The following is a 12,998-nucleotide window of genomic DNA, read 5'->3' as shown; positions in this document are numbered from 1 at the left end:
TTTCTGTCGGTTCATGGAGGGGGATTTGCTAAAAAGTGAATCCTTAGATTTCGAATATCCACAGGATGCAGAGGTTAGGCATTCACCCTTGAATGCAATGTCTGGGAAGCCACCCTTGGTCTCCATTAATTTTGCTCCTGTGGATCAGTTACGGACGATTCCGCATGTGGGTACAAGTCTTGCCAAGGCTATTGTAGCCGTGCGGGAAAGCTCTGGTAACATTACCAGGGAAATTTTACAGACAATCTGTCGAAAGAAGTTCTCCCCGGAGATGCTTGGTCACATAGATTTTACAAAAAAATAGTCTCTCTCGACTGACCGCAGTAGCGGGCTAGACCATTCTTGCTCGGAAGACGAGACGGGTGATGAGGCAGATATTATAAACCATCTGCACGGGATTGGACAGAAATGGTTAAGGTGGTGAAAGCGGCGACATCGGTCCTTGCTGCACATAAGCAGCAGCAGAAATCATCTGGTAGCATCAGATGATCAGACTTTTGCCAAGAAAAGTCTGACATTAATGTCACCTGCGGATATTACTTCCAAAAAGGTAAAACCCACACTCCCCCAAACCTTACCTAAGCCACGCTATACCACTCCTAAACGTACCATACGTTTTGGGAATATAGTGGATAGTGATTCCGAGGATGATACCTCGGTTGTTCCAGTGCCATCTGTTCCTGATCGCAAGGGCCGAAATCCAATTTCGGCTCTTCCCAAGCACTTGTCTTACGATGGCAGGATCCCTTGTGAACCATTCTTCCTTAAGTTTACCCGCTATGTCCAACAAGGCGGGTGGACTGAGGATGAACAGATAAACTGCTTCGTTTGGTGCCTGAATGGATAAGCGCTGGAATACTATGCGCTTATCCATGATCAGGAAGGGTGTCTTACCTATCAAGGGTTGGTAAAAAAGTTGGCCGCTCGTTTTGGCCAACACGAGTTACCAGCGGCCGCACAGGTAAGATTCCAGAATGCGGTACAAGAGACTTCAGAGTCCCTGGAGGAGTGGGCTGACCGTGTGCTCACTCTGGGTTATAGAGCTTTCAGGAAGCTCCCAGAAGAATTTGTCTCTGCCCAGACAGTGAACAGGTTCTGCCAGGGTATGGTGGACAAAAGAGGCGGGCCATCATGTATGCATGCAGCAACCCGAGTCTGTGCATGCAGCAATACAAATGGGTTTTGTCAGTTATCAGCAGGTCCAATCTGCCATGTATGGTGACCGGAAGAGAAAACCTGAAAAGCCGGAGAAGGTTTTCGCTGTTGCCTCCCAGCCATCACAGGAGCAACAGGCTATGTCAAAAGGTGATCCAAGCCAAGCTCTAGATGACCTTGAGAAACGTTTGACAAAAACCTTTTTGTTAAAAAATGTCACGCCCTCGTGATCGGACCAACGGCTACTACCATTGCGGCGAGAAGGGGCATTTCAAACGTTATTGCCCTAAGCTTAACAGCGACCATAAGTCGTTAAACGACAAGGGGTCGGGGAAAAAGTAGGTAATTTCTCGTCCCAGTCTGCAGACAAGACCTGCATAGTAAAAAAATCCCGGTTGGCTGCCAACTTCAGCCAAGTAAGCACAGGGGGAGTCGAACCAGACCCTGTTGTTGTATATCAGGTAAATTCCTCCTCTCATTTTCCCCTGGGGCCCAGAGGGGATGTAACCAGAACAGCAGGGGTTATTTCCCAGGGTGAACATTCGAAAGAAAATTCCCCAAGTTCCAAAAAAGGGAGGGGCTGCAAACCCCCGGGGAATTGCCCCTTCAGTTTCGTACCGGCCCTTGTTTGGTACCAGGGTTTTTAAAAATTATGGTTACAGCAAATGCTTGGGTTTTTTTGCCCCCCGGGGAAGGTGTTGTTTAAAAAAAATTCATTTGTTCGGACCCCCCAGAGCCCAAAAAAATTTTTTCCCCCATGGTTTTCCCCAATTATTTTTTTTGGAAAAAACCCCCCCACTTTCCAAAGGAAAATGATTAATCCCCCCGGGCTATTGGAACCGGGTTTTTAAGGAAATTTTGTCCCCGCGGTTAGGGAACCCCCCCCTTTTGTGCTTTTTTTCCGGGATGTTTTGGGGGGGGAAAAAATTGGTACTTCAAAGTAGGTTTGGAAGGGGGAAAAATCTGATAAGAATTTTAATACTGGTGCGGGGCCCTCCAAACCCCCCCCCAAAGGGGGAAATTTTGGTTTCAAAATCAAAGGAATTGGGAATTGCTTTTGGGTAAACCTTCCCAAAGTGAGTTTTTTTTTGAATTATAGGGAAAAAAGATTGGTTTGGGGAGAACCGTAAAAAACTAGGGCGTAGGTCTTTGGGGGGAAAAAAGGGTTTCCAAAAATGGGGGGAAACGGGTTTTTTTAAACTTATTAATCATCCCCGGGGGAACCGAAACTGCCCCCCCTTTCCTATTGTAAAAAAATTAATGATTCGTAAAAACTTCATTGTTTTAATTTTTTGATAAGGTTTATTGTATTTTTAAATTAAGAATTCTGTCTTCCATTTTGTCCAAAAAAAAGGAAAAAAATTTAAAAAGGGGTTTTTTTTGACAAAAATCAAGGGTTTTTACCCCCGTACATTTCCAAAATTTAATTTTAGAGGCTTAACAAAAAATTTTCCCTTTTTAAACGAATAGAGCCCATTTTGAGGACCATTTTAAAACCTCTGACCCTTTTCGAGTTGGGGGGCATAAGCAACAAACCAAAAAAATTATTTTTAAAAGAATGGGTTTTTCCCAAAAGGGAAAAACAACTTTCCCCTTACAAAACTGAATACTTTTAAAATGTTATGTTAAAAGCCCCAACATTAAAATTTTTAGGGTTGAATTAAAAGATTTTTAAAAACGGGAAATGTTTTGAAAAAGGCATCCCCCCACCTAAAATAAAAAAAAAAGGAAAAGGGGAATAAGAAATTTAGTTTACATTAAAAGAACTTTTATGGAGGTTTTTTTTTAAAGGTTTAAAACTTTAAAATTTTTTTTTTTTAAAATTAATTTTAAAAACCGGTTACAATATTTGGGAGGCGGGTCAAAAAAATTCCTTTGGGTTTTTTAATTAATTTACAAAGGTTAAAAAAATTTGTGTCTGCCCCAAAACCAGATACGCCTAAAAAATTTAATTTAATTAAAATTTTTAAAATAAAAAAACCTTTTCCAAAAAATTTTTCCCCAAAAACCCTACTGTCTAGTAAATTCAAAAAAATTTTTTTTTGTATCGCAAAGCCCCAAAAAAGGGAAAAAAAAAGAAAACTATTAAAAATAAAAGAAAATTTTAAACTTGAACTTTTATACCCAAAAAAAAAGCCCAAGTCATTGGACCAAAACCTTTAAATTACCCCAAAAACAAGGGATCATTTTAAATAAAAAATTACCAGAATTTGATTGATTGGAATTTTTCTCCAAAAGGGGGGAAATTCCAAGGGCCTTACCTTAAATTTAACTAAATTAAAAAAATTTGGGTATTTTTTTAAAAAAAAAATTTTAAAATTTTTGAGGGGAGGCAAAAACCATTTTAAATTTGGAAAAGGAAATTGAAAACGGAAAAAAAAATTGACCGCCCCCCAAAAACTAACTTGCCAAAAAAACCCCTATAAGGGAAATTAGGAAAAAAACTTATTTTTCCCAAAAAAAAAAAATTTCCAACGGTAAATTGACCTTCCCTTTTGCCCTCCCAAAAAAAAAGGGTTTTTTCAATAAACCAATCTCCTAATTTTAGGTCTTAGGTCAAAAGGGAACCTAGTTATCATCCGGGAAATGAAACCCCCGGGCCTTGACCTTTTGCCCTTTCCCCCAAAAAAAAATTTTGTCATGCCAATAAAAAAAATTTTGGGGTTGGGGAAAAAACCAAAGGAAAAGGAAAAACGCACTTGACCTTGACCTTTAACATGACCCAAAAAAAAAGGGTCATCTGCTCAAAAACCCATCATCCTATGAATTTTGGGGGGTCGGGTTAAAGGAACTCAAAAAAGGAAAAAAAAAATTCCCAAGGGCAGGGCCCCCTTTTGCCCGAAAAAAACTAGGAAAAACCCCCTTTTAAACCTCATCCCAGTTTTTTTGGGGGGCAAAAGGAATCATTAATGGAAACGGAAATTCCCAAACTTTTTTTTTTTTTTTCTGAAAACTAGGGTTTTTAAACCTTTTTTTTAAGTTTTTTTTTTGGGGTTTTATGTAAAAAAAAGGGGGAAATTTTGGGGAAAAAAAAATTTTTTTTTTTTGGGTTTTGGTAAAAAAATTTTTGTTTTTTTCCTTTTTTTTTTTTTTGTTTTTTTTTTTTTCCCCCAAAAATTTTTATTTTTCAAAAAAAAAATTTTTTTTTTTTTTTTTTGGGGGGGTCGGGAACTTTTTTTTTTTTTGGGGTTTCTTGGGGGTTTTATTTTTGAAAAATGGGTCTTTTTAAAAAGGAAATATTTGGTTTTTTTTTTGGTCTAAAATTTTTTTTTTGGGAAAAAGTTTTCCCTTTATTTTTTTTTTTTTTAAAAATTGGGGGTACGAATGGCCAGCCGGTCCTTACCATTGGGGTCGGTGAACATGGTCAGCAGGGTCTTCCTGAAGGCCAATCTTCAGTAGAGGTGAGATCTGTGTTGAGAGTTGGTTGCCAGGAAGAACAAACCTTGGACATCAGGACCCTTCCTGATCCCGGGGATGTATTAATGCTAGCACAAACTTTGGAATATATCCCATGGGACATGCATGGCATGTCTAGAGGCGATGATATAGATAAATACAGAATCCCTAAAGAAAGCCCAACACGGCAAAATTGAAAATGTTGCAGGCTCGGTTTGATTGAGCCTGTTCATGGACGGTACTGGAAAGTGCAAGTTACCGTCCACGCCCCCTAGCACCGGCTTAAGCAGAATTCAACATTTAAACATGAAATGGTGAAATTTTGAATTTAGAAACATCCGCAGATGTGTTCATACGGCGGTTATCATGGAACCTTCAACATGACACTTCCGTGCCATTCCATGAAAAGCGGCGTATGGTCCCCAAGTAATAGAAAGAATGATGTTGCTAGTATTAATATAGTATCCACCAGGAGATCAAAGCTTGCTACCAATGCAACGCCTTCTGATCAGGTGGGAGATAAGGAGAAAGATAGTTCTCCTACGGTTACTAATCCAGTGGACAGGCCAAGTGACAGTGAAGCCCCGCAAAGTTGGGGTTTTTCTGTGGATGAACTCAGGGAGGCCCAAAGCCGTGATCCTGAGTTGAAACCTGTACTGGATTGGTTACGAGATGGGACAGAAGCTGACCCTTCAGCTCTGTTTCAGTCAAGTCCAGGCACCAAAAATGATAAACAAGATCAACAAGGAAAGGCGGCGTTCAATGAACGCAACCCCCATATGACCCAGCAACCAAGTATTACTGGTTAACTAAGAATTCGATGCTCTTGATTGACGGTGTGCTATATCAAACTGATAAAATAGATATATACGGAATTCCTAAAGAAAGCCCAACACGGCAAAATTGAAAATGTTGCAGGCTCGGTTTGATTGAGCCTGTTCATGGACGGTAAACACACTGATGACAAGAGGCTTGTGTTACTTGGTGTTTATAGGCAAGAAGCACTCGCTTTGAATCATAATTTGCCATCGGCAGGTCATCAGGGCGAGTCTCGGACAAAAGACCCAAATAAAAGATAAGTTTATTTGGTACAGTCTTGGTAAGGATGTGGCTAGTTATGTTTCTGGTTGTGCTGTGTGCAACCAAAACAAAAAACAGCACATCAGGGGAAATGTCCTTTAATCCAATTTAGGGCAGGCTCCCCAATGGAACGTGTACGTTTAGACTTCTTAGGTCCTTTGCCAAAAACACCAAGGGGTAATGAGCACGTACTCATGATGGTTGACCAGTTTACCAAGTGGGTGGAGTGCATACCAGTCCCAAGTCAATCTGCCGAGGAATCTGCTCGCACGGCTGTCGATCAGTTCTTCTCTAGATTTGGTATGCCATTTGAGATCTTCTCTGACCAGGGTCGCAACATCGAATCCAAGTTGTTTTGCGAGTTGTGTAAGGTTCTAGAGATCCATAAGGTATTACAGGACTCTCATGGATGCTGTCCTATGTTTTATAGGTAAATCCCAGAAACAGTGGGACTTGCACCTTAAGCAGATTGCTGGAGCATTAAGGTCATCTGATGATGGGTAGAGAGGTAAATACTCCGGCAGACGTGATGTTTCCATCAAAACATCGTGACGAGCAGTCACCAAATGACTATGTTCGTGAGCTTTTTTTCTACCATGGAGAAAGCCCATGAAACAGCTCGCCAGTCTATGAAATAGATAAATAAAGAATCCCTAAAGAAAGCCCAACACGGCAAAATTGAAAATGTTGCAGGCTCGGTTTGATTGAGCCTGTTCATGGACGGTACTGGAAAGTGCAAGTTACTACGCCTTTTATTACTTGGGGACCATACGCCGCTTTTCATGGAATGGCACAGAAGTGTCACATTGAAGGTTCCATGATAACCGCCGTATGAACACATCTGCGGATGTTTCTAAATTCAAAATTTTACTATTTCATGTTTAAATGTTGAATTCTGCTTAAGCCGGTGCTAGGGGGCGTGGACGGTAACTTGCACTTTCCAGCTACCGTCCATGAACAGGCTCAATCAAACCGAGCCTGCAACATTTTCAATTTTGTTGTGTTGGGCTTTCTTCGGGGATTCTGTATTTATCTATTTTACCGTCCACGCCCCCTAGCACCGGCTTTAAGCAGAATTCAACATTTAAATATGAAAGGGTAGAATTTTGAATTTAGAAACATCCACAGATGTGTTCATACGGCGGTTATCATGGAACCTTCAATGTGACACTTCCGTGCCATTCCATGAAAAGCGGCGTATGGTCCCCAAGTAATAAAAAGCGTGTGCCCTAAACGAGAAAACAATGGGCGGAACTAAATAAAATAGAATTTTGAAAGGGGATCAGAGGTTATGAAGCCTGCGTATCACAGATAAGACGTCAAAAGACAAATTTAAAAAGCAGGCAACATATCCTAAGGGTGATTCAACATTATTCAAGTAGGAATATTGGAACCACCCAACTAGAAAATGCCAAAAAGTTGAAACTAAAAATACCACAAGCACAAAAATAATGTCGTGCTGAAGGGTCTTCAAGGATCGAAAATATAACATCATTGATAAAATGTACGGGGCGACTTTTTACAGCCGCCACACGGCACAAATAACACGGATGTGATCATAAAATATGAAAACCGCTTCAAATCGAATGAAGCGTAATTATGATCTGCGCATCCTTGAGAGGAATTACGAGGTTGGAGATGCAGTTTATTTAATCGACACTGCCACAGTGAAAGGCAAATGTAAGAAATTATCTCCTCCTTGGAAAGGCCCGGGGGTTATTGTCTCTAAGCTTTCCTCTTACCATTTTAGAGTAAAGCTCCGTAATGCGGTCTTCGTAGTAAATCACGACCGTGTTAAACCTTGCAGGGATAGGGATTTACCTCGCTGGATAAAGGTGTTTCAAGAACACCCCAGTGATGCTAAGCGAGCGACTGCATGATCCAATGTGATCACTGTCAAGAGTGGTACCACGGTTCTTGCGTTGATATCACGCAGACTGAAGCTTTTGACATAAATTTATATAAGAGTAAGGATTGTATTAAACGCTCTAAGAGGGCTGATACATAACCAACCATTTGATTTTTTGTGTCATTACAGAATGTCTGCAGAGAAGATCCTGTCCGCTACACAGGAAAGCGGCAAAGATTCCGCCCTCGAGTTAGCCCAGTTTTGGTAACTGTCCTACCTGACAAGGCCCAAAGATATTGAGGCTTTGTTGGGTCAAATGACCTATCCAAGAGGTCCAAGAAGAAGGGCTGAGCCAGAGGTCTGGTCAGGGAATTGGACAAACTCCAGTTCCATAGCCATTCATGGATCAGCCAATACGTCCATGAATTGCCAGCTACCAAAAAGCTGATGTGGAAGGAAGAGCCAACAGGGACCTCCAAAGACATTCGCCTGGCTATTGACCCTTCAATCCAGGTGATTCGCTCTGACTGTTGGGCCAAATCCCACACGTCATCAGAGTCCATCGCCCTGTTGGACGAGTTCGACATGGAGGTAGAAGTGGAGTCTGGGGATGAGAGGAAGTTGCTGGCCAGTCCACCCCGTTCACCTCTCAAGCCAAAGCCAGTCAGGGCTAGCTCCCTAAGGAAGTCCTGGGCTGAGGCAATGGAGTTAGAGGACCCTCTAACTCTTGTAGCCACAGCAGCCCCTCCATCGTCGGAGACTGGGACCATAACACAGTCTTCCGCCCCGAGGTCATACGCCAGTGTTGTGACTTCAGGTACTTGTTTGGTGCCTTCTGGGTGTCCTGCTTGGGTGTGTGCGGGGGGCGGCGTCCTGTGAACGTTGCCTTTGCCTTGTTGGTCTTTATTCTTGTTATTTTACACCAGTACTAGACTACCTTCCGCCGCGCTAAACTACCAAAGCATCTCCCGGGGATCGAACCCACGCCAGAAAGGTAAATGGATTAGAAGTCATTGACTCTAACCCCTCGACCACGGAGGCGGTTAAAAAATATCGGGGGAAAGGGGGGGGGGGGGTTAATCAAAGAAATAAAAACTAAAGGCAATGGGGAAGACACTTACCGTAGACGAGAAAACATTAAGGGAAACAAGCAAAAGTGTCACCAAAACAGTATGAAACAACATAGACATACATCTGAGGAACACAGTGGGGCGCCGCCTTGGAACGGTCAGCAGCATACTAATGACTACTGGGGAGTTTAAACCGGTTAATGGTGCACCAAACCTCGCTCTTAGCCCCACCATGTTCCTATAAACAAAATGAATCCCCGCCAAGTGAAATTCTAACAGTTGTCATGGTTACAAAAGGTTAAATAAGTAAAACACTAAAATGATCATGTAGAAACATATAAGAGTAAACCCAATGACCATAACAAAAGTATGCATTGTCCTAAAGGAAGACAGAGCAACAAGAAAATCACCTACAAGGGCCCGACGAAGCAAGGCAGAAGACGAACATTAAGACAATTCAGTTCCAAAGGGCTTTACGAACAATCCATCATAGAGTCTCCCACTGTTTGAACTGTCTCCTGAAGAGAAGGAACACATTCTGAGTGTCCCGAAGGCATTTGACAGCCATTGTCATTTGGATAGGACAGGGGGGAATATGGCCTTGTCTATTCCATCATTGGCTGCCGTTTGTGCCGGGAAGGCTCGGGGTGATGAATTCGAGGTCAAAGTCACGGGAGCAGCAACCATTTGCTGTGTCCCTGACAACTATCCTTCGGATTCACTTATCCAATCCTGGGTCGATGAAGGGATTGTCGTTGTCTGTGGCATCCATCCCAAGGCGGATGTTACGGACAAGAGGTTAGAGCGCTTGGCCAAGATTTTGGAAAATCCAAATGTTGCCGGCCTTGGTGAGGTTGGAGTGGACCACACTATCAAGCCTGATACCTGGTCCAACCGGATTTTGGGCTTGGAGAGGGTCTTGAACTTGCTCAAACCTGAGCATATTCTACTGTTGCATGCGCGCAGCATGTTGGAAGTTGGGGATGAGGCCATCTTGTCCCTAATGTACCAACTAGCGAGCCAGCCAAAGGTACAGAGGGAGCAGTTGATACATCTCCACTGCTTCTCTGGTACCAAAAAATATGATAAACAAGATCAACAAGGAAAGGCGGCGTTCAATGAACGCAACCCCCATATGACCCAGCAACAAGAAACAATGGCAAGGAGCCCAGACGGACCCCAAACAACAACAGGACAGGGCAAAGACAGAGCACGGACAGGTTAATCATTAAAAGATAAATAATTTGTAACTGATTAGGAATTCAAAGAAAAGAATAATAGGCCTACAAAGGGGAAGGGGACAGGAGACCGGGGGGGGGGTTAATCAAAGAAATAAAAACTAGAGGTAATGGGGAAGATACTGACCGTAGACGAGAAAACAACAAGGGACACATGCAAAAGTGTCACCAAAACAGTATGAAACAACATAGACATACATCTGAGGAACACAGTGGGGCGCCGCCTTGGAACGGTCAGCAGCATAATAATGACTGCTGGGGAGTTTAAACCGGTTAATGGTGCACCAAACCTCGCTCTTAGCCCCACCATGTTCCTATAAACGAGACAGTGTAAATAAAATGAATCCCCGCCAAGTGAAATTCTAACAGTTGTCATGGTTACAAAAGGTTAAATAAGTAAAACACTAAAATGATCATGTAGAAACATATAAAAGTAAACCCAATGACCATAACAAAAGTACTCAATGTCCTAAAAGAAGACAGAGCAACAAGAAAATCACTTACAAGGGCCCGACGAAGCAAGGCAGAAAATATGATAAACAAGATCAACAAGGAAAGGCGGCGTTCAATGAACACAACCCCCATATGACCTAGCAACAAGAACCAGTGGCAAGGAACCCAGGCGGACCCCAAACAAAAACAGGACAGGGCAAAGACAGAGCACGGACGGGTTAATCATTAAATGATAAATAATTATGATAAATAATTTGTAACTGATTAGGAATTAAAAGAAAAGAATAATATACCCACAACGAGCACGGACAGGTTAATCATTAAATGATAAATAATTTGTAACTGATTAGGAATTCAAAGAAAATAATAATAGGTTCACAAAATGGAAGGGGACGGGAGACCGGGGAAAGGGGGGGGGGTTAATTAAAGAAATAAAAAAACTAGAGGCAATGGGGAAGATACAACAATTAAGAAGACGAACATTAAGACAATTCAGTCCCATAGGGCTTTACGAACTATCCATCATAGAGTCTCCCACTTGGTCCGTCAGATGCAATCGAAAGAGGAAAGCGTAGTGTTCAACTGTAAAAGGGTTGAACACTAAACATGCAGTATGGGTCATAACCTCTTTTAATAAAACGTTTAATGATTTTAGTAAAAACAGCAGAAAAATTACCATGATCCAAAATCTTACGAAGTTTGTAAATCACATCGCCATAAAAACCAGGCTTGCTAATCCCTTGTCGCAGAAGAGTTTTTAAATCACTATTGAATTTAGAAATTAAATCAAAGTTACGATTGTAAAATTTAGTAAAATATTTCCGTAATCTATGATAGCGGTAGCCCTGTTTTAGAAGCTTGCTGGTAATAAAAATATTCCGCTCGTTGAAATCCTTTACGTTGCTACAAGCTCTAGCGAATCTAATTAACTGAGAAACATAAACCCCGTAAGATGTTGCATGGTAGTACCGTCTCCATCTAAATGTGGATAATTGACTATACAAAAGTCAAAGTCATCTCTTTTATCATAGATTTTTGTGTGAATAGAATTGTTGTTGATAGAAATATGAAGATCCATAAATGATGTACTTAAATTTCAAGAGTTCGTTGGGCACTATTGAGTGTTGAGAATTGAGTACCGCCCAAGCCGGTGCTAGGGGGCGTGAGGGATGTTGCACTTATTCATTATCCCTCATGTACAGACTCAATCAAACCGAGTCTGCAATTCTTATGTAATTTTGTTGTGATTAATGCTTCCGAGGGATCACTTTGCTTCCAGATTTTTATTAAATAGATAAATACAGAATCCCTAAAGAAAGACCAGCACGGCAAAATTGAAAATGTTGCAGGCTCGGTTTGATTGAGCCTGTTCATTGACGGTACTGGAAAGTGCAAGTTACCGTCCACGCCCCCTAGCACCGGCTTAAGCAGAATTCAAAATTTAAACAAGTAGTAAAATTTTGAATTTAGAAACATCCGCAGATGTGTTCATACGGCGGTTATCATGGAACCTTCAATGTGACACTTCAGTGCCATTCCATGAAAAGCGGCGTAAGGTCCCCAAGTTATGAAAAGTGTGTGCCCTAAACGAGAAAACAATGGGCGGAACTAAATAAAATGGAATTTTGAAAGGGGATCAGAGGTTATGAAGCCTGCGTATTACAGATAAGACGTCAAAAGACAAATTTAAAAAGCAGGCAACATATCCTAATGGTGATTCAACATTATTCAAGTAGGAATATTGGAACCACCCAACTAGAAAATGCCGAAAAGGTGAAACTAAAATTACCACAAGCACAACAATAATGTCGTGCTGAACGATCTTCAAGGATCGAAAATATAACATCATTGATTAAATGTACGGGGAGACTTTTTACAGCCAACACACGGCACAAATAACACGGATGTGATCATAAAATAGATAAATACAGAATCCCTAAAGAAAGACCAAAACGGCAAAATTGAAAATGTTGCAGGCTCGGATTAAGTTAAGTTATTAAGATTATTAAGTTGTAGTTCATGCGGATAAATGTCAGACACCATTAGATCAAAATAAGGATTATCTAAATTAAAAATCGTTGGATTGAGCAGTTCCCAAATACTTATTTTGGGTTTACCTCCATGGTAAGACTGTTCAAGCCGTCGAATCCTGACCAGATTGCTGCTGTCTGTGACATTCAGCCCAGCCGAATGTTACTGGAGACTGATGCGCCGTACTTTGCACCACAGGGGTATAAACGTTCGACTCCGGCTTTGATCGGAACGGCAGCTGCCTGTGTCGCCCAGCTGACACACCGTGATTGGCGGGATGTTCTGCAGCAGACCAATGCTAATGCAGAACGTCTGTATCTCGATCGGAAGGCCCCTGCCTCCGATTGAGTACTTGGAGTAGCGTCCTGGCTGGAAGGGGTACGGTCCGGTCAGGTAGGTCCTGTTGTCCAGCCCTCTGGCACTTGGCCGAGTACCAGTACCGGTTTGAATCCGGGAAGCTCTAGTCTGCCCTTGGACTAGAGAGGCGTCTGCGATGGGTTAACTTCCGTGAGCTACAGTTTCCTCCTAAAGAATAGGACGGGGAGGAGTGTAGTACCGTATGGTAAAGGTTCCGGAAGTTAACGAAGGCTGACGGGCGTACCGGAAGCAGTAGTTCCGAGCATACCGGAACTAGTGAGGTTAGTCCGGAATTGAGTGATACGACGCCATTTTGGTAGATAGAAATAAGCTGTTATTATCTGGCAGATACTGTCCAAACTACAGACC

At 42.0% G+C, this 12,998-nt stretch overlaps 1 protein-coding gene across 1 annotated transcript; it reads left to right on the top strand.

The window, feature by feature from the left end:
* The first annotated feature begins 7,927 nt into the window (after positions 1 to 7,927).
* LOC132720169 (uncharacterized metal-dependent hydrolase HI_0454-like) lies at positions 7,928 to 12,620 on the top strand. The gene is made up of 3 exons (XM_060704212.1): positions 7,928 to 8,297; positions 9,075 to 9,580; positions 12,333 to 12,620. The coding sequence occupies exons 1-3, from the start codon at positions 7,928 to 7,930 to the stop codon at positions 12,618 to 12,620; spliced, it is 1,164 nt and encodes a 387-aa protein (XP_060560195.1).
* The last annotated feature ends 378 nt before the right edge of the window (positions 12,621 to 12,998 follow it).

Source organism: Ruditapes philippinarum, unplaced genomic scaffold (genome assembly GCF_026571515.1).
Source record: "Ruditapes philippinarum isolate M1 unplaced genomic scaffold, ASM2657151v2 ctg14204_1_1_1_1, whole genome shotgun sequence".
NCBI lineage: Eukaryota > Metazoa > Mollusca > Bivalvia > Venerida > Veneridae > Ruditapes > Ruditapes philippinarum.
The sequence above is the reverse complement of the archived record's forward strand: the minus strand, read 5'-3'. Positions and strand labels throughout refer to the sequence as shown.